This window comes from Coturnix japonica, chromosome 13 (genome assembly GCF_054131305.1).
Source record: "Coturnix japonica strain WE chromosome 13, WE-NBRP24, whole genome shotgun sequence".
Classification (NCBI taxonomy): domain Eukaryota; kingdom Metazoa; phylum Chordata; class Aves; order Galliformes; family Phasianidae; genus Coturnix; species Coturnix japonica.
The window spans coordinates 19,171,189-19,192,640 of NC_140675.1; the positions used below are offsets into that span (position 1 = coordinate 19,171,189).

The window sequence follows — 21,452 nt, forward strand, 5'->3', positions numbered from 1 at the left end:
CTCCGCCGCTCGCCGCCCCTATTTATACTCCGGGCCGGGGGCCGGGCTGCCGGCTGTCGGCTCAGCCCTGCGCACACGCCGCTGCAGCCGTTCCCGGGGGCCGCGGTCGGGGCCGGAGCGGCAGCGCTGATGTCGGGGCCGGGTTGGCACGGTGTCAATGCCGATGGGATCGCCGTCCCACGCCAAGAGCTGACCCTAAGGATGGGCACAGCCGCCGCGCAGCGCCCCGGGGACATCCAAGGAGGATCCTCTGCCTGCTAAAGCTGAAAGCGCAGAGGTGGGGATGGGGATGACGGTGTGCAGCTGGGGATGCAGGATCGTTGCCGGGCTAACCCTAAACCGTAACCCCAACCCAGGCACCGTGAGTGGGAGATGGAGGGACACACAGCCGCTGCGATGCCCCCCAGAAGGCACGGGAGGAGATGGCTGTGCTCAAAGCCCAGGAGAAATAAGGCTGTCCCAATCACCACCCACCTGCAGGGCACAGAAAATCCTCCCTCCTCCCACCCCCAGCTGAGAGGGGTCATCAGAACCGGCCCCGCAGCCCCCCCAGCGCAGTGCAGTGCAGGTGAGCCAGGCAGCTGGGATGGACGCCGTCCTGAGCACCCTGGACATGGACCCACCCCCAGAAACAACACGGGGCCGGAGGTTCTAAAAAACAAAGTACAAACTTTATTTTGTTTCTTTACAAAGGCACAAGCCTCTTTTTTTTTTTTTCACTTTCTTAACAAAATATAATAGCTTCTCAATGAACACAAAGACCTGAAAATCGTAAAAAAAAAATACAAAACCAACCAAAAAAATTATAATAAAATGAAAGAAACCGAGAGAGAAACAGAGCTGTGGCTGGGGAGGAACCTACCAAATACCAACAAGGCTCTACACACGACTGGCCTAAACCCTACAGCCAAACGAGGGGGCGGAGGTGAGGATGTGGGGTGGGGGGGGACAGAAGTGGGGCCCCCCTGCCCACAACAAAAAGTAGAAGCGACAACAATCACGAAACAGAAAAGCTCTTCTGACCTGACGAACCCCGCAAACCGGATTAAGTGCTTAAAGGAAGGAGGGGAGCAGGAAGGGGAGCACCGGGGTGGGAGCTGCAAATGGAGCCCAGGACCCCCACAGCACCGACACTGCGGTCACCAGGAGTGCCCCCCCTCCACCCCCCCTGCTTAAAAATGAAACTTTTAAACAGAACAAAAAAAAAAACAAAACAAAAAGGAGAAAAAGAATCAAAAATCCCAACCGCCCCCTGCAGCGTCCCAAGGGAAACCCGGCTGGCTTTGGTTCTGCAGGGCTCCCTGCAGGTGGGGGGGGGGGGGGGAAAAGAGTTTGGTGGCACCAGGGGAGGCTCCAACCCCCCCCCAGCCCTAAGCCCCTTCCCGAAGCCACTCGACTGTACCCCGCTTCCAGTTCTGTCCCCCCCTCTGGCTGCCCCCCCCTCCCCAGCCCCCCCTTCTCCCCGCTCGCTGGGAACTGAGCGCTGAACGGCGCCCGCTTCCAGCGTTACAGTATTGGAAAAAGGTCATAAAAGAGACCCAAATCGCCACGTATTTTTTAAAAATTTCAGCATATTCTCTGACGTTTCCCCCCCCATCGCCCCCTTCCCCATCCCGGCTGCCGGCCAGGGGGTGTCAGGGCAGCTCCCCTTCCCCCAAAGGGTCTTCTTTGCTCTGGTCCATGGAGTCACTGTCGTTGCCCTCCGTGTCGGAGGCGGTGTCGGAGGTGGAGGGCTCTGGGCAGGCACGTGCGGGCGTCACAATGACAGCACGTCGCTGCTCCTCTTCCTGCAGCTGCTTCTCCTGCGTGCCCTCGATGTGCTGGATGGCCTGCAGGGGCAAATGAAGCCGTCAGGTGATGAACCCCCCCCTCCCCAAAGGCTTTAGGACACCTCCCCCCAGAAACACACACATAACTCGCGGTGCTCCCTACCTGAACGATGGTGTCCAGGTTTTGCCGGGACGTGGAGACTGTGTTGATGACCGAGGATGGGCCCATGGTGACCACGGTGACATGATGGGAGGGAGGTGGTGCTGGTACGATCACAGTGGGGTGGTGGGTGGGCGCTGGGGGACCGTGTGCTGGCAGGAGCTGGGGACAAAGCAAACCCTTCCATGAGCCCCTGGGACACACAACACGGGGCGATGACTCCATCCTCAAACTTCTCACCCAGAGCTGCAGGGCAGCAGCCCTCCAAGGTCCCCAAACCCCAAAGCAACCCCACTGTGCCCACACTGCTGGGGATGCTGTGCCACTCTGGGCCCAACTCATACATGAGATAATGGGCTTGGAGCAAGCTGAACCATGAGAGAGGCAGCCCCTGCACCTGGGCAAGGCAGTGATGGGGAGAGCACCGAGACCACCAAGCTTTACCAACTCAGCTGCTGCCCACCTGCCCTGCATGGATACATGCTAAGCTGTGGCCAGCATTGCTTTGGCAGAGCAAGAAGGACAAGGCTGAGCTCAAAGAACTGCCCGTACCCTGAAGCTTTGGACTCTCATAAGGCTGAAGCCAAACCCCAGCAGCTGATGCACACTAACTCCGATCAGCCCGACCCGCTCAGCTGGGAATGCACCGCACCCCTCGGAGCTCCTGGTTAAAACAGCGGATGCAAAGGACCGCCCCAGCAGGAGGCGAAGGAAAGTTCACCTAAAAATAGGCTGCACTTCCCCGGGAGGGATCCTGTGGGGAACATCCCTGCAGAAGTCAGGCTGCAGAGGAAGCCGGGCTTTGTCACTGCCTGTTCAGCTCCCCACACTGGGGTCCTCCAGCTCAAGGAACAGCTCCAAATCAGGGCGGCAGCGCAGAGCAGAGGGGAGCGCAGGCAGCACGTTGGCACCATGTTTGTCTGCCTCCTGCCCCAGGCACAGGGAGCACAGCCTGGAGCTGAGCGTGCAGGGCAGCACTGCACCAACCCCTTCCCTACTCCATAAGGGAGTAAGTCGTTTTGCTGGGACATCATTGTGCACACAGCACAGCCTCTCATAGGTGCCAAGAGCATCACTGACCTGCCCTAACCTCCACACATCGCTGCCTTGCTCATCCCACAAGAAAGCTGTAGGGACAGGAGGGGCAGTGGGCTGCGCCCGCACTCACCTGAGTTCGGATCTGCTGCTCCCGCTCCAGCTTCTCCTGGTGCAGTAACCTCACCTGCTCCTGCTGCTGCTGGAGCTGCACCTGCTGAGCAATCACCTTCAGCTTCTCGGGGTACATGTGGGCTTCCAGTGAGCGAACCTGGTGCAGAGAGGGACCCGGTGTGTTGTGAGCAGTGCAGCCCATGCCCTACACACACCCCAACCCAAGCTGGGCTGTCCCTGTCTGCGGGATCACGGTGTGGGCAAAGTGGGGAAAGAGAGCAGGGCTGAGTGTGGGGACATGCCTTATACATAGGGTGGTGAGGCACTGGGACTGCTGCCCAGAGCTGGGGGTGCAGCCAGCCCACGGCAGGGCTTGAAAGCAGATGGGCTGTGAGCTCCCTTCCAGCCATCCTATGGCTCTTTGGTTCCATCATCCCCATGGCACAGCCCGCTAGAGGGCGAGCCCTCCCCACACACAGCAGCGCCAGCCCCACAGCCTCACCTGCTCCTCCAGCATCATGCGGACCGAGCGCTCCTTGTCCAGCTGCTGCCGGAGCTCAATCATTTCTCGCCGCAGGTCCTCGGCCTTCTCATCCTCCCAGATGTCTGGGGAGCCGATGCCCTCATCTTTGTCCTCTGCTCGTCGCCGCTTTGGGGAGGAACCGCTGAACTCCTGCCAAAGGGATGTGGTGTCAGAAGACCAAGGTTCCCCTCATTGTGGACCAGGGGTGGGCAGTGCTACTCTCGTGGTCATCCCCAGTGTCACCCCCACAGCTCAAAGGGAGGGTGAAACCCCCATGGCCAACCCAACACGGGGATCGCAAAGAGAAATGTCTCCTGAGTATAAGGAGCCAATGCCTCCATCCACCCCATCACTGCCAGGAGGGCGTGAAACAACTCCACCCTGCAGTTATTAGGATGGGGATCTCCCCCCGACCCCAAGGGGAAGCAATGAAGCTCTGAGCACACCCAAAGTTGTGGCCGCCCCTTCCCCAGCCACGCGGCCACCATCCCTCCCCAGCACCCGAAGCAGCACCTGGATGAACCGCTTGAGCTGGGTGTTCTGCTGTAGTAGCCGGGTCTTTTCCTGCTCCAGGGAGAAGATGTACTCAGCTGTCTGCTGGAGGATGGCGGCCTATGGAGAAGGGGGGCACAGTGATGTAGCACAGCTCTGAGCCAGGACCCAGCATCTCTCCTGCAGCTCCCCATGAGCAGCACACACAGCACAGCCTCCAATCCCTCCTCCCAGCACATCACCCACTGCTGTGACCCGGCTCCCTGCTCACCTTGCTGAGCTTCTCCCCGTCCGTGTGCGGGATGAGGGTTTTCAGCGACTGGAAGCCAGCATTGATGCTCTGCATCCGCCTTCTCTCGTTGCTGTTGGCGATCTCTCTACGTATCCGCCGCTCCTGGTCCCGCTGGGTCTCTGGGGTCAATGGGATGTTGGCCAGGCTGCAAGAAGGGCTGGGTTAGGGCTGGGGGGGATGCACTGTAGGGACCTGCAACAAAACCCATCTTGGGGCAGGACAGGGAGCAGCTGGATGGAAGTGAGCAGGGGAGAACTTTACACCCTTAAGCTCTGCAATGCTGGAAGGATGGGGGCCAGCAGACACCCCACCAGCATCTTGGGGGTGCCCACGTGCTGGCTGGGACCTCTGCTTGTATCCCTATGGATCTACCAGCGTGTGTGGCCTTTAGAAAGCGTCTCTCCCCGCCCCACTGATGGCTTCCAGCTGACAGCTCCCGATGGAGAAGCCCCCGGTCCCGCCCAAACCCACAACTCCCTCCTGCTTCCTGCAAACCCTCACCCCACAGCCGGGCTGGGAAACGCCCCAAGGATGTGGGGCTGGGGGTCTGCACCCTGCTTAGGGGGCAATGAGTCAGTATAGAACGAATGGAGAGGAAGGGGAAGCTCGCAACCCCGGCCGCTCTCGGCGCAGCACGCGGGGCCACCCCCGAGCCAGCCCCGAGCCGGCCCCGCGTGCTGCGCCGAGCGGAACCGCGAGCCGGGAGAGCGGCCGGACCCGTGGACCCCATCCCTTCGGAACCAGCCCAAACGGGCCTCCAGGCCTCTATGTATCCCCATAGGGACCCGGCAGCTCCACCCGCGGCCTTTGTAGGGCCTGCTCGGGCCTAGCTCCGCTTTAAGCCGCACTACATGTCCCGGCAGCCCCAAGGCCGACCCGCCTCCTCCGGGAGGGCTGCAGAGTCACGGCCAGGCCCGGCAGTAAACACACACCCCCCCCATGATAAAGCCCCCCCGGTGGGTTGCTGTGTCCCCCCACCCTTATCGCTAATCCCGGTGCTGTGGGATCGCGGGGCGCTGCGGGGCTGTAAGGCCGCATGGCCGCTATCGGGGCCCGGCCCCATGTGCGCGGCGGCACCCACGTGCGGGGAGAGAACGGGGGAGAGCGGGTATCGGGGTCGGAATGAGGAGGGTGGGGGAGGGGGGGGTCGAGCAAGAGGGGGGGGGATAAATAATGAAATAAAGAATGGAGGGATAATAATATAAAAAATTATATTTTTAAGGCTTGAAAAATAGCAATAAATGGATGATATAAAGGAGGGGTTTTTTAGAGGGGAGGGGAGGGGGGGTTTGGGAGGGGGGTAATGAATAAAGCGCTGCCCCCACCTGCACAACCCGCCGATGACCTCCTTCTCGGATTTCCTGAAGTGCTGCAGGGAGGGCATCTTCTGTGCCGGCACCACGAAGTACTCCATGCCGGCCGGGGGGGGCAGCGGGACGGCAGCGGGGCGCCGCTGGGCGCGGGGCCGGGATCGGAGCGACTGCAACGGGGCTGGAACGGGGCGTGAGTGTGTGTGTGTGTGCGTGTGTCTCAAGGCGGGAAACAGCTGGTGCGAGCACAGCAGCGCTCCCTCCCCCGGCGGCGCCGCCTCCGCCAGCCACCGGCCCATGTAAACAAAGGACGGCGCGGGATTCGGCGCGGAGCGGCGCGGGGGGGCGGCGGGGAGACGCTGGGTGCGGGTGGGATGTTCCCCGCAGCGCCCCGTGCTGCCCCCGAGCCGCGTTGTGCCGGCCCCGATCACCCCGTGCTGCGCCGTCCCGTCCGAGCCCGGCCCGTTCCGCACGGTGCTACCCCTGTGTTAGCACCGTCCCGGCTTATCTCGGCCCGTTCCGACCCGTTCTGGCCCTGTCCGATCCCATCCGATCACACGCTGCCCCTTCCCGCACCCCCCGTCCCCGTCCCGACCCGTGCCGCCCCGGCTGAGCCCGTTCCGTCCCATCTCAACCCATCCCGTTGCACCCCATCCCGACCTGTCCCACCCCCAACCCACCCCATCCGATCCCGCCCTGTCCCCACCCCAACCTGTGCCACCCCCTCTGTCCCCATTCCAGCCCATCCCGTGCCATCCCTTCTGATCCTACCCCATCCCATCCCATCCCCATTCTGTCCCATCCCATCCTCACACTACCCCTCCGACCCTGCCCTCATCCCGTCCTGTCCCCATCCCATCCTCACACCACCCCATCCAACCTTGTCCCATTCCATCCTATCCTACCCCTGCCCTATCCTATCTCATCCCACTGTTCTGTTCTATCCCCATCCCATCCACATTCTGTCCTCTCCCCATCCCATGTCATCCCATCTGATCCTATTCCATCCTATCCTGTCCTATCTCATCCCTATCCCCACCTCATGTGATCTTGTCCCCATCTCAACCTGTGCCATCCTTTCCAACCCTAATCCATCCCATCTCACCCCTTCCCATTCCGCTTTCTTCTGTCCCGGTTTCTCTCATCCCATCCCATTCTATTCCTGTCCCACCCTGTCCTGTCACCATCCCACCCCGTGCCATCCCACCTGTTCCTGTCCCCCACCCTGTTGTGTCCCATCCCTATTCCTCCTCATACGACCCCGTCCTCATCTCGTCCCATTCCCATCTCATTCTGTGCCATCCCATTTCATTTTTGTTCCATTTTACCCCCTTCGATTCTGTTTCATCCCATTCCATTTTGTTCTAGCTCTATTCCATCTCATCCTACCCCATCCCATCCTGCCCTCATCCCATCCTGTGCCATCCCCTTTGATCATACTCCAGCCTGTCCAGCCCTGCCCCTATCCTACCCTGTGCCACCCCATCTACCCCATCCTATTCCACCCCATCCTATCCCTGTCCTATTCCATCCTGTTCCCATCCCATCCTGTGCCAACTCCTCTCAATCTATTTCATCCCATTCTTTTCTCATCTCATTCTGTTCTATCATTGCCTCATCTCATCCTGTACTGTCCCCATCCCATCCTGTGCTGTCCCATCTGATCCTACCTCATCCCATTCCATCCTGTCCCATTCCATCCTATCCTACCCCATGTTGTATCTCATCCCATTCTGTGCCATCACACCCCATATTATCCCATCCCCTCCCATCCCGTCCTGTCTCATCCCATTCCATTCTATCCCTGTATCATCTCCATCCATCCCCATCTCATCCAATTCCATCCCATTCTGTCCCATGCCATCCTATCCCACCCTGCCCCGTCCCCACCCCATTCCATCCCTCCCTGTCCAACTCAGCTCCGCTCCATCTCATCCCATCCTGTCCTATTCCCATCCTATGCTACACTCTGACCCTATTATACCCCTTCCTGTCCACACTCTATCCTATCCCCACCTCATTCTGTCCCACCCCTCCGACCCTATTCCCATCCCATCCCACTCCATCCCATCCCACTCCATTCTGCCCAGTGCTGCCTTATCCCATTCTATCCCTGCTGTCAGCTCAGCCCTTCGCTGGATGTTCCCCGTGGGCCGACGGCTCCTCCGCGGGGCTGCGCCCGTAGCTCCGCATCGCCGCCCACGCGTGACCCCCCCACGCGTGACACGGGGCGGCCCCACCCGCGTGCAGCCACATCCTGCCCCCGGAAGGAGCCCCGGGGACACCCCCCGCCCTCCTCCCTTCCCCCGCGGGGGGTGACGTCATAGGGAGGCCCTGCCAGGCGTGACGTCACGGAGCGGCGCTGTCGTCACGCGGGACATTCGCCCCCCCCTCAAAAATACATCGAAGTTAATGAAGAGCGGAGGTGGTGGGGGGTGTGAGGGGGGGGGGTATCCATCGCCCCACGCGTGACACCCCGCGGTGCCCCCGCTCAGCGTGCGGGTCAGATCCGTGTGCTGGGCTGTGCGGGATCCGTCCCCGTTCCACCCGTGGGGTTTTTTCTTTTCCCCTCTCCATCCATCCATCCCCCCCCCCACGCGGGGCGGTTCCAGGCATGCGCTCAGCTCCCACCCGCGAATGGCTGCCGGGGCGGCGGCGCGGCGGGGCCGGTCCTAGCGGGGAGCGCGGCGGGGCGGCCATAAATCACGGCGGGCAGAACCCCCGCCCCGCCCCGGGGCTGCCGGGGGGGGCCCCGCCGCCGCCACCACCACCACCACCATCATCACCAGCACCGCCGGTGCCGGTCCCCGCGCAGATGTGGCGGAGCCACCCGGTGTCCCATCGGCGGGGGGGTCCGCTCCGCCGCACCCCGCGCTGAGCCGCCCGCAGGTAGGGACGGGGATGGGGATGGGGATGGGAATAGGGATGGGGATGGGGACGGGTCCCTTGATGGGTGACAGCTCCGCCTCGGGGTGGGTGAGGGGTCGTGGCGTCCCCCCGCCTTTCTCGCCTTTGTGTCACCCACCCGTGACCGCGTCCTTGCGCTGTTGGCACGGGGAGAGGCCACCCCCCCCCCCAACACACACACGCACACACACACACACACACACACACACACACTGTGGGTGGGGGGTGATGCTTTTTATTATCATATCCAGGGAGAATCAATGATGCCACCTGGTCGCCGGGACCCCCACGACCCCCCCGCCACCGGAACCGGCAGTGGGGGGGCCCGTGGGGCTGCCGGCGACCCACGGGGGATGTTTAACGGGGGGGCCCCCGCCCCATCGCGGCTCCTCCGCATTCCTCAGCGTCTGCGCCGCGCTGGAGCCCGGCCAGGGTGGGGGGCCCCCGGGGCGGCGGCGGCAACAGTGGGGAGGGGGGGATCCGTGCGTGTATATGTGTGTATAAAATCGACGGGGGGGTGGGGAAGGAGAAAGGGTGTGTGTTGGGGGGGGGGGGGACCGGACCGTGCCACGTGTGCTGGGTGCGCTGTGCCCCCAGCCCGGCCCCACGGCCGCAGGAAAAGGGATGGGGGCACCGAGGGTGGGGTGGGGTGAGGAGGAGCCCGGGGGGGCCCCCCCGCAGCAGCCCCTGCGCGGCCCCCGGCGGGGAAGGGGCCCCGGAGGGGGGGAGGAAGCCGGGGATGGGGCCAACGCGCTCGGGTCACGGCGGGGCTGGAGCCGCCGCCGCCCTGGGAAAGGGCTCCAGAGGGCGGGTGGGGGGGGGGGGGGGCTCTGTCACACCCCCATAGCGCAGTCGTCCCCCCCCTCCGGGGGCCCGCAGCTCCCGCACTGCCCTTTGCCCGCAGCGGAGGTGGTGGTGGTTGGTGGGGGGGGGACAGCAGCTCCGTGCCAGCGCCCCGCGGCCTTGAGCCCACGCCAGCTCCGAGGGGGGTGGGGGGCGGGGATGGGGGCACCGGGGGCTTTCCGGCTGAGCCCCCCCACCCTGCCACCACTCACGCCTTTCCAGCACCCCCCCGCCCGGCGCCATGCATTCGCTGGACGAGCCGCTGGACCTGAAGCTGAGCATCTCCAAAGTGCGGAGCGCCCGAGAGAAACGGGAACGCGGCCCCCCCGGACCACGGCCCCGTCCCGGCCCCCCCCCCTCCGCCGCCGCCGCCCCCCCGCCGGTCGGGGAGAGCCGGGGCTCCGCGCGGGGGGGGCGGCGGGCAGGGCCGGGCCCCGGGCTGTTGGCACACTCCAAAGCGCTGGAGAAGCGCTTCCCGGCCCTCCCCGTCATGGACCTCAGCCTCTCGCCCCCCCCCGGCGTGGAGTCCCCGGGGGGCGGCAGCGCTTCGCTGTCTCCCGAGCGGCACAACGACCCCCCCGTGCCCGCCCTGCCCCACGTGAGTACGGCCGCTCGTCCCCTCCCCCTCGGTGCCCCCCCTCGTCCCGCACGTCGGCCCTCACCCCCCGCCCCGTCCCGCCGTAGGATTTCCAGTCCCTGCGCTACATCGACGGCATCCCCGGCTCCTTCCAGTTCTTCCTGCCGCTGGGTGCGGGGGGGGCTCTGCACCTGCCCTCCTTCCTGCCCCCCCCCAAGGACAAGCGCCTTTCCCCGGAGCTGCCCCTCCCCAAGCAGCTCGTCTGCCGCTGGTCCAAGGTCAGGCGGGGCCACGGGGCCGGGAGGGGGAGGGATGTGGGGCTGGGAGGGGGTCGGGTGTTGTTACAGGAGCTGGGGCGCCTCCAGCCCTCCCTCCCTCACCCCCAGCGTCCCCCTCCCGCAGTGCAACCAATTCTTTGACCTCCTGCAAGACCTGGTGGATCACGTCAATGACTTCCACGTCAAACCCGAGAAGGATGCAGGGTATTGCTGCCACTGGGAGGGCTGCGCCCGGCACGGCCGCGGCTTCAACGCCAGGTGGGTGCGGGGGGGTGGGGCAGCAACCCGTGCTGGGGGTGTGGGGATGGATGGTGGTGGGTGATGGCACCGAGTGGTGGCATTGGGTGTCCCAGTGGGGGCTGAGGGGGGCTGTGTGTGCTGGCTGTGTGTGCTGGCTGTGGGTGCTGGCTGTGGGTGCTGGCTGTGTGTGCTGGCTGTGGGTGCTGGCTGTGTGTGCTGTTCCCAGCCCCCCCTGATGGTTCTGGTGCAGGTACAAGATGCTGATCCACATCCGGACGCACACCAATGAGAAGCCGCACCGCTGCCCCACCTGCAACAAGAGCTTCTCCCGCCTGGAGAACCTCAAGATCCACAACCGCTCGCACACCGGTGAGCGCACGGGGCTGGTAGGGGTGGGGGGCACAGAGCTGTGCTCAGTGTGGGGGGCTCAGATGCAGCTGTGCCGTCCCATAGGGGAGAAGCCCTACATCTGCCCCTACGAAGGCTGCAACAAACGCTACTCCAACTCCAGCGACCGCTTCAAGCACACCCGCACGCACTACGTGGAGAAGCCCTACTACTGCAAGATGCCGGGCTGCCACAAGCGCTACACGGACCCCAGCTCGCTCCGCAAGCACATCAAAGCCCACGGGCACTTCGTGTCCCACGAGCACCACGAGATGCTGAAGGCCCACGCGCCCCCCAAGGGCTCCGCAGACGCGCCCTACGCCAATGGGGCGCAGCTCCTCCTGCCCAACCCCGCCGCCCTCTTTGCGCCCCACGCGCTGCCCGCTCTGCCCCTCCCACTGGCTCCAGCCCCCCTCGACCTGAGTGCTCTGGGCTGTGGGTCGGGGGGTTCACTGCCTGCCCTGCCCGGCCCCGCGCTGCCCCTCAATGGTGGCGGCCCATTGAACTTGGCCAAAGCGCCGCTGCTGCCATCGCCCTTCGCGGCCGGCGGCCTGGGGCTGCCCGTCATGTCGCTGCTGGCCGGCGGGGCAAAGGCCGAGGCCGAGGAGGCCGAGGGGCGGAAGGGGGGCAAGGAGGGTCGCAAGGCGGGTGGACGACGGACGGAGCCGGGCCGCCTGCGGGCCCCCCCCGAGAGCCTGGCGCTGCTGCCGGGGGCCGTGCTCGACCTCTCGACGGGGGTGGGCGCAGCGGGCAGCCCCCCTGAGGCGCTGCCGCCCGGCTGGGTGGTCATCCCACCCGGCTCCCTGCTGCTCAAACCGGCCGTGGTGAATTGAGGGCTGGGGGGCGAGGAGGGCAGGCCGAGACCCCAGCATCACCCCCAGCGTCGCCCCCAGCATCGCCCCAGGCCTGGGCTTGCAGCCACGTTAACCTTCACGAAAGAAGAACGGACTCTTCTGAGAATAGCAATAATCCCTCGGTGACCCCACGCTGCTGCCCCGGCCTGGGGGCTGGGTGCACCTGGGGGGCTCTGCCCCACACCGGGCAGCGGAGACGCCGCTATTTATTTATCGCCCAGACCCCTGTGCTGACGGGGCCCCGCTCGGGCTCTTCGCTCTCGCTGACTTGGCGTCTCCCTGCCCCAGGCCTCGGCCCCATCGCTGCCAGCTCCACGTCCAGCCCGTCCCGTGCTGCTCCCCAGCCATCCCCGTGACAAGGCACACGGCTGTGTGTGCTGCTCACCGAGCCGGCTCCGCACCGGGGCAGAGCCACCGTGTTTAGCTACGTTCATACCTAACCATGTACCGCAAGCGCACGCAGGCAGCGCGGGCAGGGCTGCAGGGCTGCAGGGCTGCAGGCAGGTGCACGTCGGGCAGCTCGGTGCTGCTCAGCTCTGTGCCCGTGTTCCCACATGAGCCCCAGAGCTGTGGGGCAGCACCGACGCAGGCTGGGCTCTGTGCTGCTGGATCCTATCCTGGCAACAGGGAGAGTTTGGGCACAGCTGGGTACATGGGACCCACTGAGCTCCACCAGCAGCACGGAGGGGCAGGAGCCTCAGAGATGGGAGACACTGCAGAAGTGACCTGCAGTGCACACAGAAGGTCCCGCGTCCCTCGCCCTGCCCACAGCTCTCTCTGAACTGAGTGAGGGTCTCCCTGACCCCGACCCACCTGAATGTGCTCGGGAAGGGCCCCAGCAGCACACCCTGCGGGGAGCTGGTCTCCCCACCTCACTGTCCTTGGGCCGGGGTGCAGCGGCCACCCGGCACTGCCACAGCATCAACAGCATGGCATCCAGCCATCGACCAGGCACTGCCACAGCATGGCATCCAGCCATCGACCAGGCACTGCCACAGCATGGCATCCAGCCATCGACCAGGCCTCCCCCGGCCGGTGTTCTTCGTTTTCTTGCTCATTTGTCGGTTTGTTGTTGCACATTCCAGGTCATCAGTATTTTAACGGTCTCTAAGTGCCTTTCTATTGTAGTTTCTGGGTTGTTTTTATTTTCCTCCTGTTGGGCTCCATCGCTGTTAGCATAGACTTTAAGGACTACAGAAGCAAGAGATAAGCTAACGATTATAACACTATATTCCTCCATGGGAGAGGAAGTTTATTAAGAAAACAATAAAGTGAAGTTGAAGTAAGTTCCTGTTTCGGTCTGTAACTGCTGCCTGCCTGTGCCCAGGGCCCGAGGGCAGCAAGGAGCCAGAGGTTGGGGACAAAGCACTGAGCTCCTGCCAAGGGACAGAGCTGAGGGCACAGCCGGCCCTGCCCGGCCCCATGTAGGGAATGCAGCTGGGGACAGCCCTGCTGTGTCCTCATAGGGCTCCTCACTGCTGTGCCCGACCCAGTGCCCGTCCCTGCTGCCCATCTGCATGCAGCTCCAGAGCCAGAGGTATGTGTGCAGTCAGGCTGCGAGCATCCAACCCCCATTAAAACAGCTCCTGCAGCCCCTCCTGGGTGTGACTGGAGCCCTGGCTGCCCTGAGGCCAAGCTGGGGACACCCTTCCTTCCCAGTGCCACCTCCATCATCTGCAGGGCAGCACTCAGCCCGTGCCGGCCCCTATAGCTGGGTCAGGTTTCTGTGCTGCACACCCACAGCCATGGGGCAGCAGCGGGGCTGGGGCCATCCTCGGTCCCTCCCAGGGCGCAGAGCAGCCAGGCCAGGTGGTGGAGGACACGGCATTTATTGGCCACCTATAACTTAAGGGAGAGGGAAATGGGGGTGTGAGTGACAGCGGTCACGTCTCGGCTTTCCAGCCTTTCTCCTTCTCATCCTTGGCCTGGATGCGCAGCTCCTCGTCCAGCCGCTCTTTGGCTCTCACCACCTGCAGGACGAGGCGATGGGTTGATGCAGAGCTCTCCCTTTGTGGCACTGATGGGTTCAGCCACGTAGGAAGCAGTTTTGCCCCAAAACACCTGTTTCTGGAAGCTTCCTGCCCAACCAACGGCAGCTGGATGGGCTGAGGGCAGAGCTGGGGGACTCCACAGCTCTCCTCCCTTTGCTCACCTTGGACTGCAGGTAGAAGGAACCTCCCACCGACTTGTCGTTCACCTTGAATAAATGGTCGTAGTTCTGCCAAAGGAAAACCCCCATCAGGAGCTGCTCCCTGCACCTCCCTCCCCAAAACACAGCGGGCTGTGGCTCCTGGAGCCGAGGCTGCTTCAAGGGCAGCACCTACAGACCTCCAGGAGCCCCCACCACCCTGTGCCAGCTCTCCCCAGCCGCGTTGCTCTGAAGGAGCCTTTACCTTCTGGATCTCCTCTGGGTTGAGGTTGGAGACGTTGAGGATCTGCTGAGCTTCCTGGAGGCTGATGCCGATGATCCTGGAGGCGGCTGCAGACTGAGGCCTCTCAGAGCGGCCCCGTGCATCTGCTGCAGCTCGGCTCGCTGCCCAAGGACACGGTCAGTCCTGAGCCCCCACAGCCCCGGGATTCCCGGCAGCTCCGAGCCACAACCCCCCATTGCAACCACCCACCCCCCGCAGTGTCACCCGGCTCCACTCCCCGCCCGGTGCTGGGGGTGGCACCATCCCGTGTGTGCACGGAGCCCCCCCCCGTGTGCTGTGGAGCCGGTGTCGGTTCATGTCGTACCTGCGAACTCCTGGCGCAGCGCTCTCATAAAGGCCCGTCCGACCACCTGGGCCCCCACCAGGATGATCTGCGCCAGGTACTTGGCCTGCGGGCACAGCCCCGGTCACGGCCCAACCGGCACCGTGTGTCCGGACAGGCCTCGCTCCCACCGGGCACGGCCCAGAACCGCCCCCACCTTCCCGGCCCCGTCCCACGTCCGCTGCCCGCAGCTCCCCGATCCGTCCCGTCCCGTCCCGCCCCGTGCTCCCCCCCCAGCTCCGTGTCCCTCCGGTTCCGCACCCCGCGCTCATCCCGCCCCGCTCACCATGTTCCGTCCGCCGCTTCCGCTCCCACAAGGGCGCGGGGTCAGAGAGCGGAGGGCGCGGGGCGGAGCGCCGCCTCCAGCCGGACAACAGCGCCCCCTGGCGGCAGCACCGAGCGGGAGGTCCGGGCCAAGGGCGCCGCGCGTGCGCACTAAGGAGGCGGGAGAGCGGCCGCCATTTTCCCCCCGCCCCTCATGATGAGGATCCCTCACAAGGAACAGGAGCCGGGCGGGGATGAGCGGCTTTAATGGCGGGATGCCGTGGTTTAATGGTGGAGCTGCAGTGGTTTTAATGGCGGTGCCGTCCCCCAGTGCTGGTCCAGTTTAAGATGAGTCCCATCCAGTGCGGCCTGTGCTCCGTGCAGTGCCCTGTGCTCCTCCTGCGGCCTAGTCCTATGGATGCCGGTGTCGGTGCAGCCCATGGCCGGTCCTTGGTGTCCAGCCCTCCCGTCCCGCTTCCCCCCCAACTCACCCACTCATCCTCATCCACCCCTTCGAACGAATCCTGTGGCAGCGGGTCGTGCCGGTTCCCCAGCCGTGCCACCATGGCGCTGAGCAGCTGCGGACAGACAGGGCCGTGTATTGGGGTGGGTCGGGGCATCGCAGTGCTGTGTCCCCGCCATCCCCACACTCACCTCCTCCTTCTTCTGCTCGTCTGTTTTCTCCCCCAGATAAACGGCCGCAGGGACGAATTTCCGTGCAGGTGCCTCCTTTGGGGCCTGGCTCACTGCGGGGGCAGCGTGATGTGGGGCGGCCCCACAGCTTGGAGGCCCCGCGCTGCCCCATACACCCACCTGGCACCATGTCTGTGGGACGCAGCTCCACGCGGCTCTGCTGCCCGTCCGCTCCTTGTAACCAGCTGCTGGCGCTCAGGGCCGGCTCCCACCACACGCGGGTGGGAGGGAAGATGTCCTCTTGGAAATACTCCTTCTGCAGGACGTGTGATGGTGAGCACAGCACGATGAGCTGTACCCACACAGCCCAGCCCGGTGAATACCTTGACACGAGGCACACGGAACGACACCGGCTCCAGGCTGCTCTGCCCCAGCCGCAGCGCACGCGCAAACTCCACGTCCCGCACGTCGCACGTTGTCTTGCGCAGGAAGACGAAGCCCTGGAGGAGCAAATACATGAGCAGAGCTGGGAGCATGGTGGGCAGCGCAGCCCCGATGGACACCCCCTCACCTTGTGGGGGTCGCTGGAGGTGAAGCTGTTGCACTCGAGGAAATAGGGCGGCTCGGGGGTCACCTCATAGAGGAAGACTCTGGTGTCGCCCTGGGACAGCGGGATGGAGCTGGTGTGAGGGCACGAGGACCCTGTACCACGGTGCCCTGTGTGGGGAGCCCCTTAGAAGCAGACAAGCTCCATCTCACCTTGCCGGTGAGGAAGACAACGCTGGTGTCCTCGTCATAGAAGGGCAGGAGTGTGGATGGGGCCACATCGAGGCCGAGAACGGAGAGGGGCCCATCGGGCAGGGCCTGTGCGCGGTACAGAAGGATCCTCCTCTCGCTGCGGCTGTGGGGGTGAGCAGGCAGCATGGCAGAGCCCAGTGTGTCACCATGGTGGGCACTGAGGAGTGCCTCAGCCCTAGGGACCATGCCCAGCGAAGGCACATGCCCACCCTCACCTGTCGAAGCCGGACACGAGGAGGAAGTCACCTCCGCACACCCAGACCACACGTGCCCCGCGACCTCCCTCGGGGCCTGGACCCTCCTGTATGGGGAGAAGGAGGGTGACTGGCAGCACACCCTGCCCAGCAGCTCCCCGTGGTGGGACCTGTCCCCTCCAGTTATCACATCATGGTCCCACCTGCTGGGGCTGGGGGCTGCACCGAGGCTCATAGAGCCGCAGCCAGCCATCTTTGCTCGCCGTCGCCAGCTTCCTCCCATCGGGGCTCCAGGCCAGGCTGAAGATCTGCGAGATGGAGGATGCCTGTCACAGATCTGGGCTCCAGTGCCTGGCTGGCCCAGGGGAATTGGTGACCAGCTGTGTTGCCCCTTTGGTATCCTGCAGTCACTCTCCCCCAGCACCATCTCAGAACCACAATTCAGAAGCCAGCTCCAAGCTGCCATCCAGCTGTGCTGCACTGTGGCAGCCTGCTATGTCTGAGTGCTGCAGACCCCGGTAACCCCTTTCCCTACCTGGTCCGTGTGTCCCTGCAGGCACAGCACCTCCTGCCCAGCGCCCAGCTCCCAGATCCGCACTGTCATGTCGTAGGAGGAGGAGACCAGGAGGTCGGCGGCCACAGGGTGGAAGCGGATGGAGTAAATCTTCTCTGTGTGCCCTGTGAGAAGAGCAGAGTGTGAGCACAGGGACAGGGACACCGCCAGACCCACCTGTCCCCGCTGCTGGTGCTTGATCTGTGTCCCTGCATGGTGCTCACCTCTCAGCACAGCCTCAGGCTCCTGCAGCGTGTCCTGCAGCCCCCCCTCAGGCACCCGCCACAGCCGGATCTTGGCATCCTCCCCCGCTGCAGCACAGACACAGGCACAGAGAGAGACACACGCAGGGGGTGAGCAGCAACATGGAGCACAGCGACCCATGGCAGGGAGCTGGTGGCAGTGCGTACCAACTGCAAGGCGCTGCGGGTCAAAGGGGTCCCAGGAGAGATCGGACACGGCTGCACCATTCTGGATGGTGGGCACAGCCACGTCGGGGAGACGGCCCGGTTTGGAGAGCTGATGGAAAGCAAAGCATCACCTGGGCCGTGCGTCAGGTGCCCGCGTGCTGCTTGCAGTGGTGGCACCAAGAGTTGCTGGTGACTGCGGTACCTCCAGGACAGCGATCTGGCCTCCAGCAGAGAGCAGCGGGAGGGCAACACGGCGCTGGTTGGCACAGAAGCCATCGCTCTCGCCCGGCGTGGTGAGGCTCAGCCCCCGCAGGTTGGTGATGTGGGTGTCACGGTGCAGCACTGTGCCCTGTGTGTGCCGGAAGCGGGAGCTGGGCCCTGCGTGGGTGGGTGGGTGGGTGCTGCTGAGTGCCACGGCTCCTCCAGCCATTGGTGTGCAGAGCCCACCCTGCTGCCCACTCACCCAAAATACTCTGCAGTGATTTCTGGCTGGGGCTGCTGACGAAGCCACTGGAGGGGCCGGTGCTGGTGGAGAGTGAGGCGCCGGCACTGCTCGGGGACGTCAGCGAGCCGGAGGGTGAAGAGTAGCCACTGCCTTCCTACAGGACACAGCGGTGGGCAGGAGCTGCTCCCCCAGCCCTGCCACCCCCAGCCCCCCTTACCCCTGTGCTCACACTGTGGTCAGCGTCCATGGGACCGTCATCGGGCAGCTGGGTGCTGGATGCGGCGGCGATGAGCGGGGAGCAGAAGGTCTGTGTGGGTCTCCGTGCTGGGTGCAGGCTCACCCTCCCCACCTGCCAGGCAGCAGCGCTGTGACCAGCAGGCATTGGCAGAGGAGAGCCTGCATCCCAGCTGCTGGCTGGGCCAGGGAGCCAGCTGGATGCCCCCCAATAAACCTCCTTTTTCTCCCCCTGGTTTTGTAATCATCCCCACCGAAACCTGCTGCTTGTGGTGTCTGGCTTATGGGGGTGCTCCTGATTTGCAGGAGGCCCCTCTCTGGCTCACAGCTTTGGAATGGTTAAGTGGTTCCAATACACATTTATAGCGTCTCAGAATGTCTACATTTTTAAGGAAGGTGGAGGGAAATGCCTTTTCTTGATTACATTTTTACTCCTCGCTGCACCTAGATGGAAATTAGAGCTCAGCCGACTGCAGAAGAGCATTTCTGAGCAGTTTCTTCCTGGAAAACCATTTTAAACTGGGTGGGAGCAGATGAGATCTCCTGAAGCTGTTTGCTTTCAAAGCCGCTGCTGCAGCCAAGGTGCAGGGCTGAGCGTCTCGTCCTCAAACACTTTTCCCCCTGCACGGTCAGGAGGTCACAGCTCTGCCCCCACTAAACCTCCTCGGCTTCTGGCAAAACGTGCAACTTGTGTACAGCTCCACTCCCTTTCCGTGCATGCCCTGGCCTCGTCCCAAGGCACTGAGTAGCTGTGCCAGCGCTGTGCCCAGCCCCAGGTACTGCCACCCATGGGACTCCTCCTGGCTGCCACTCACCTGCTGGTTGTCCCCTGCCCACCAGGCCTGGGCAGCTGTGGCCGGCAGCATCCCAGCGCAGTCAGGGAACAGATCCTCATGGAACTCCTGGTTGGACTGCAGGAGAGGAAACAGAAAGACCAGTGTCCTGCACCCAGATTGCACCCCCAGCCCCAAGAATTCAGCACACAGTGCCCAGATTTCATCCCTCACGGGTTTCCCTCATTTTAGCCTGGAAACCTGATTATCCCCTTGCTCCCCACCACACCTGACTGCTCTCCATTCCCCAGCAAGCAGATGTTGAAGTGGCACCAATGGGATGGCAGCAGGCACCCCACCATCGTGCCACCCACAGGCTGGGGGCAAGGGGTTGAGCTGGGGGCTCCCAGTGTGAATGGTGGCTGTCTCCATTCCCCACGCTCTGAGCTCTGCCTGTGGCATCATCCCTGTGGGGGCAGAGCCCTGCTCCACCCCATCCCATGGCCGCCCTGCAGCCGTTCTTACGCTCTGTTTCTTTTTCTAAACGTGGGTTTTTCCACAAGAGCATCTGTTTACAGCAAAGGGCACTTTCTGAAGCTGCCACCCTGTTTGGGTTTTAATTCTGTTGTTAAAATGCTTCAGGGGAATGATAAGCACATTGGGGGCAGTGGGAGAACCTGGCTGGGACACCTTTGCCCTGCATGCTGAAATTGGTCCCCAAATTGGTGGCAGTGAGTGACAGGGAAAGCAGCAGGGCACAAGGATATGGGGATACAGGGACCAAGCTTGGAGCTGAGGCTCTGTCTGAGGGCCCCATGTGAACTCACCTTGCGGGGCACGATGTAGCTGACAGGGACAAGGAAGGTGTCGGTGAGCTGCAGGACGCGGAGCACCTCGCAGGCCATGACATCCAGGGCCAGGCGGGGGACGGCAGCCAGGCCCCGTGTGTGTCCCTCCATCAGGCACTGAGTGACTGCGGACAGGCAGGACAGCCTTGGGCTGGGGGCAGGAGTAGGGGCCGAAGCATCCCAGCGTGGGATGTGTTCTGTTTACCTTGAGTGAGTGCAGGCTGAGCTGGTGCCGCCTCCAAGCAGTACAGGAGGTTTTCTCCCTGGCAGAGATGTGGAGAGCAGTGTAAGCAGGGTGCGGGATCACCCCGCTGTGTCCCACCTCCCCGGCTCCTCACCTTCCCTGCCAGCACCAGCAGCCCCGTGTCAGCGTCGTACAGCGGGATCACGGCCCTACAAGGAAAGGAAGGCGCTGAGCACTGCGGGATGGGGCTCAGCAGTCTGCACCCCGATAAAGGCAGGGCTGGATCCTGCCCTCTTGACCCGCTCCCCCATGGACACCCCAGGCTCAGTCTCATTTTCCTGGTGGTGCCAGCAAAGTGCTGGGCAGAGTCCAACCGTGCCCTTGGTCTGGCACATGGGAATGGTCCTTGGCATCTCCCCCATTTACAGCTTCCCACGGTACAGCCCTGCCACGCTCAGCCCCACTGTGACAGCTTTATGGCAGCGAGACCTTGGCAGTCACACACAGTTCCTGAATCGTGCTGGTGCGTGGCCGGGCAGTGCGGGTATGGGGCACACAGGTACCAACACAGGGAGCTTGGGGTCCACCCAGCCCTGCTGGCACAGCTCCGGGCTGCCCCAAACAGCTCGGCCAGGCTGGGGTGGGTGCAGGGCCATGGGGAGCAGCCTGCACTGCTCACACCTCACTGTGCTGCGGTCGGGGCTGCCAGCCGGGCTGGATGCAACGCAACTCATCCCTGTCCTGGTCCCTGTCCCACCCTGTGCCCGGGGGATGCTCGGTGGCTGGAGAGGACACGGAGCACCAAAGCCCTTCTCGTCCTTCCCCGTGATACGGGTGTGGAGGAGAAAACTCCAGAGGCAACTTTCAGGAGAACAAAGGGACAATATATTACTTTCGGGTTGACATTTTTGTGGTCGTGCCGGCTGGGGGAGGGGAGCACGTGAGGTGCCGGGATTTTACACGGATCGACTTTGAGGAAACACAACCGAACAAAGGCCGGCACCGCAGCGGGGCTGCACGGCACGGACGGAGCGGGGCAGCAGGCGGACATCGGGGGCGGCCCCGGCCGGTACGGAGCAATGCACGGAGCAATGCGCGGAGCAATGCACGGAGCAATGCACGGAGCAATGCACGGAGCAATGCCAGCACGAGTCTGTTGGCACAACGAGGACAAACAACAACGAGTGGCTGCGGGAGGCACGGGCAGCACCGCGTCAGCCCCGCATCACCGCCAGCACCGGGGGCAAAGGCCGGGACGGGGGCAGCTCGGGGCGGTGAATGTTACGGTGCGTTGCTCGGTGCAGCACTGCTGGCACACCGGCTGCCCCCAGGGCCGCACACAGCCGCCGTCCCGCTGCACGGTGGCAGCGTGACCTAAAGCAAAGTGACCCCGGGGGAGGTAACGGGGCCATGGGGCGGCGCGGCCCTAAAGGTGCTGGGACACCGGGACACACGGAGCTGGGATCCCCAGCGGCACTGGGGCAACTGGGACCCGTACCGGGGATACGGGTCAGCGAGGGCACAGCAGCTGCTGGGATGCCCGGCCCTGGTGCCACGGGGCTGTCAGCGTCTGGAGCTGCT

General features: G+C 63.8%; 4 protein-coding genes across 6 annotated transcripts in view; 1 reads left to right on the top strand and 3 right to left on the bottom strand.

Annotated features, from left to right (window-relative positions):
* Positions 1-649: 649 nt before the first annotated feature.
* On the bottom strand, positions 650-5,894 carry TFAP4 (transcription factor AP-4). The gene is made up of 7 exons (XM_015877444.3): positions 5,711-5,894; positions 4,365-4,530; positions 4,115-4,213; positions 3,581-3,751; positions 3,098-3,235; positions 1,933-2,091; positions 650-1,829 (listed from the first exon to the last, which is right to left on the bottom strand). Exons 1-7 carry the CDS (start codon positions 5,797-5,799, stop codon positions 1,635-1,637), a joined length of 1,017 nt encoding a protein of 338 aa, XP_015732930.2. The 5' UTR covers positions 5,800-5,894; the 3' UTR covers positions 650-1,634.
* Positions 5,895-8,345: 2,451 nt separating this feature from the next.
* GLIS2 (GLIS family zinc finger 2) lies at positions 8,346-13,067 on the top strand. The gene is made up of 6 exons (XM_015877387.3): positions 8,346-8,584; positions 9,668-10,043; positions 10,130-10,300; positions 10,425-10,558; positions 10,791-10,909; positions 10,994-13,067. The coding sequence occupies exons 2-6, from the start codon at positions 9,687-9,689 to the stop codon at positions 11,758-11,760; spliced, it is 1,548 nt and encodes a 515-aa protein (XP_015732873.1). The 5' UTR covers positions 8,346-8,584; positions 9,668-9,686; the 3' UTR covers positions 11,761-13,067.
* A 527-nt stretch (positions 13,068-13,594) lies between these two features.
* On the bottom strand, positions 13,595-14,856 carry PAM16 (presequence translocase associated motor 16). The gene is made up of 5 exons (XM_015877388.3): positions 14,822-14,856; positions 14,518-14,602; positions 14,175-14,314; positions 13,934-13,999; positions 13,595-13,751 (listed from the first exon to the last, which is right to left on the bottom strand). Exons 1-5 carry the CDS (start codon positions 14,822-14,824, stop codon positions 13,665-13,667), a joined length of 381 nt encoding a protein of 126 aa, XP_015732874.1. The 5' UTR covers positions 14,825-14,856; the 3' UTR covers positions 13,595-13,664.
* A 193-nt stretch (positions 14,857-15,049) lies between these two features.
* Positions 15,050-21,452, bottom strand: part of CORO7 (coronin 7) — a 33,784-nt gene continuing 27,381 nt past the window's right edge. For 2 of the 3 annotated variants that reach the window (XM_015877384.3, XM_032447583.2), the window contains 19 exons: positions 20,026-20,080; positions 19,893-19,950; positions 19,667-19,812; positions 18,882-18,977; positions 18,062-18,181; positions 17,851-17,986; positions 17,590-17,765; positions 17,388-17,496; positions 17,202-17,288; positions 16,960-17,102; positions 16,628-16,732; positions 16,446-16,531; positions 16,192-16,333; positions 16,004-16,093; positions 15,816-15,932; positions 15,613-15,748; positions 15,454-15,545; positions 15,291-15,377; positions 15,050-15,211 (listed from right to left, as the gene is read on the bottom strand). In XM_015877384.3, the coding sequence (XP_015732870.2) occupies positions 15,206-15,211; positions 15,291-15,377; positions 15,454-15,545; positions 15,613-15,748; positions 15,816-15,932; positions 16,004-16,093; positions 16,192-16,333; positions 16,446-16,531; positions 16,628-16,732; positions 16,960-17,102; positions 17,202-17,288; positions 17,388-17,496; positions 17,590-17,765; positions 17,851-17,986; positions 18,062-18,181; positions 18,882-18,977; positions 19,667-19,812; positions 19,893-19,950; positions 20,026-20,080 (1,987 nt within the window). In that variant the 3' untranslated portion in view covers positions 15,050-15,205. Of the gene's footprint in view, positions 15,212-15,290; positions 15,546-15,612; positions 15,749-15,815; positions 15,933-16,003; positions 16,094-16,191; positions 16,334-16,445; positions 16,532-16,627; positions 16,733-16,959; positions 17,103-17,201; positions 17,289-17,387; positions 17,497-17,589; positions 17,766-17,850; positions 17,987-18,061; positions 18,182-18,881; positions 18,978-19,666; positions 19,813-19,892; positions 19,951-20,025; positions 20,081-21,452 lie in introns of all 3 variants that reach the window. The other variant, XM_085514814.1, reaches the window with a different exon arrangement.

Coding starts and splice junctions, on each gene's coding strand:
- PAM16 (XM_015877388.3), bottom strand. Junction 14,315..14,517: donor GCTGCGCCAGGAGTTCGCAG/GTACGACATGAA, acceptor GTCCTTGGGCAG/CGAGCCGAGCTGCAGCAGAT. Junction 13,752..13,933: donor CCTTCTACCTGCAGTCCAAG/GTGAGCAAAGGG, acceptor CTCGTCCTGCAG/GTGGTGAGAGCCAAAGAGCG.
- GLIS2 (XM_015877387.3), top strand. CDS start 9,687: ATGCATTCGCTGGACGAGCCGCTGGACCTGAAGCTGAGCATCTCCAAA. Junction 10,044..10,129: donor CCGTGCCCGCCCTGCCCCAC/GTGAGTACGGCC, acceptor GTCCCGCCGTAG/GATTTCCAGTCCCTGCGCTA. Junction 10,910..10,993: donor CCACAACCGCTCGCACACCG/GTGAGCGCACGG, acceptor GCCGTCCCATAG/GGGAGAAGCCCTACATCTGC.
- TFAP4 (XM_015877444.3), bottom strand. CDS start 5,799: ATGGAGTACTTCGTGGTGCCGGCACAGAAGATGCCCTCCCTGCAGCAC. Junction 4,531..5,710: donor GTCATCGGCGGGTTGTGCAG/GTGGGGGCAGCG, acceptor CCCTTCTTGCAG/CCTGGCCAACATCCCATTGA. Junction 3,752..4,114: donor AGCTCAAGCGGTTCATCCAG/GTGCTGCTTCGG, acceptor TCCCTTTGGCAG/GAGTTCAGCGGTTCCTCCCC.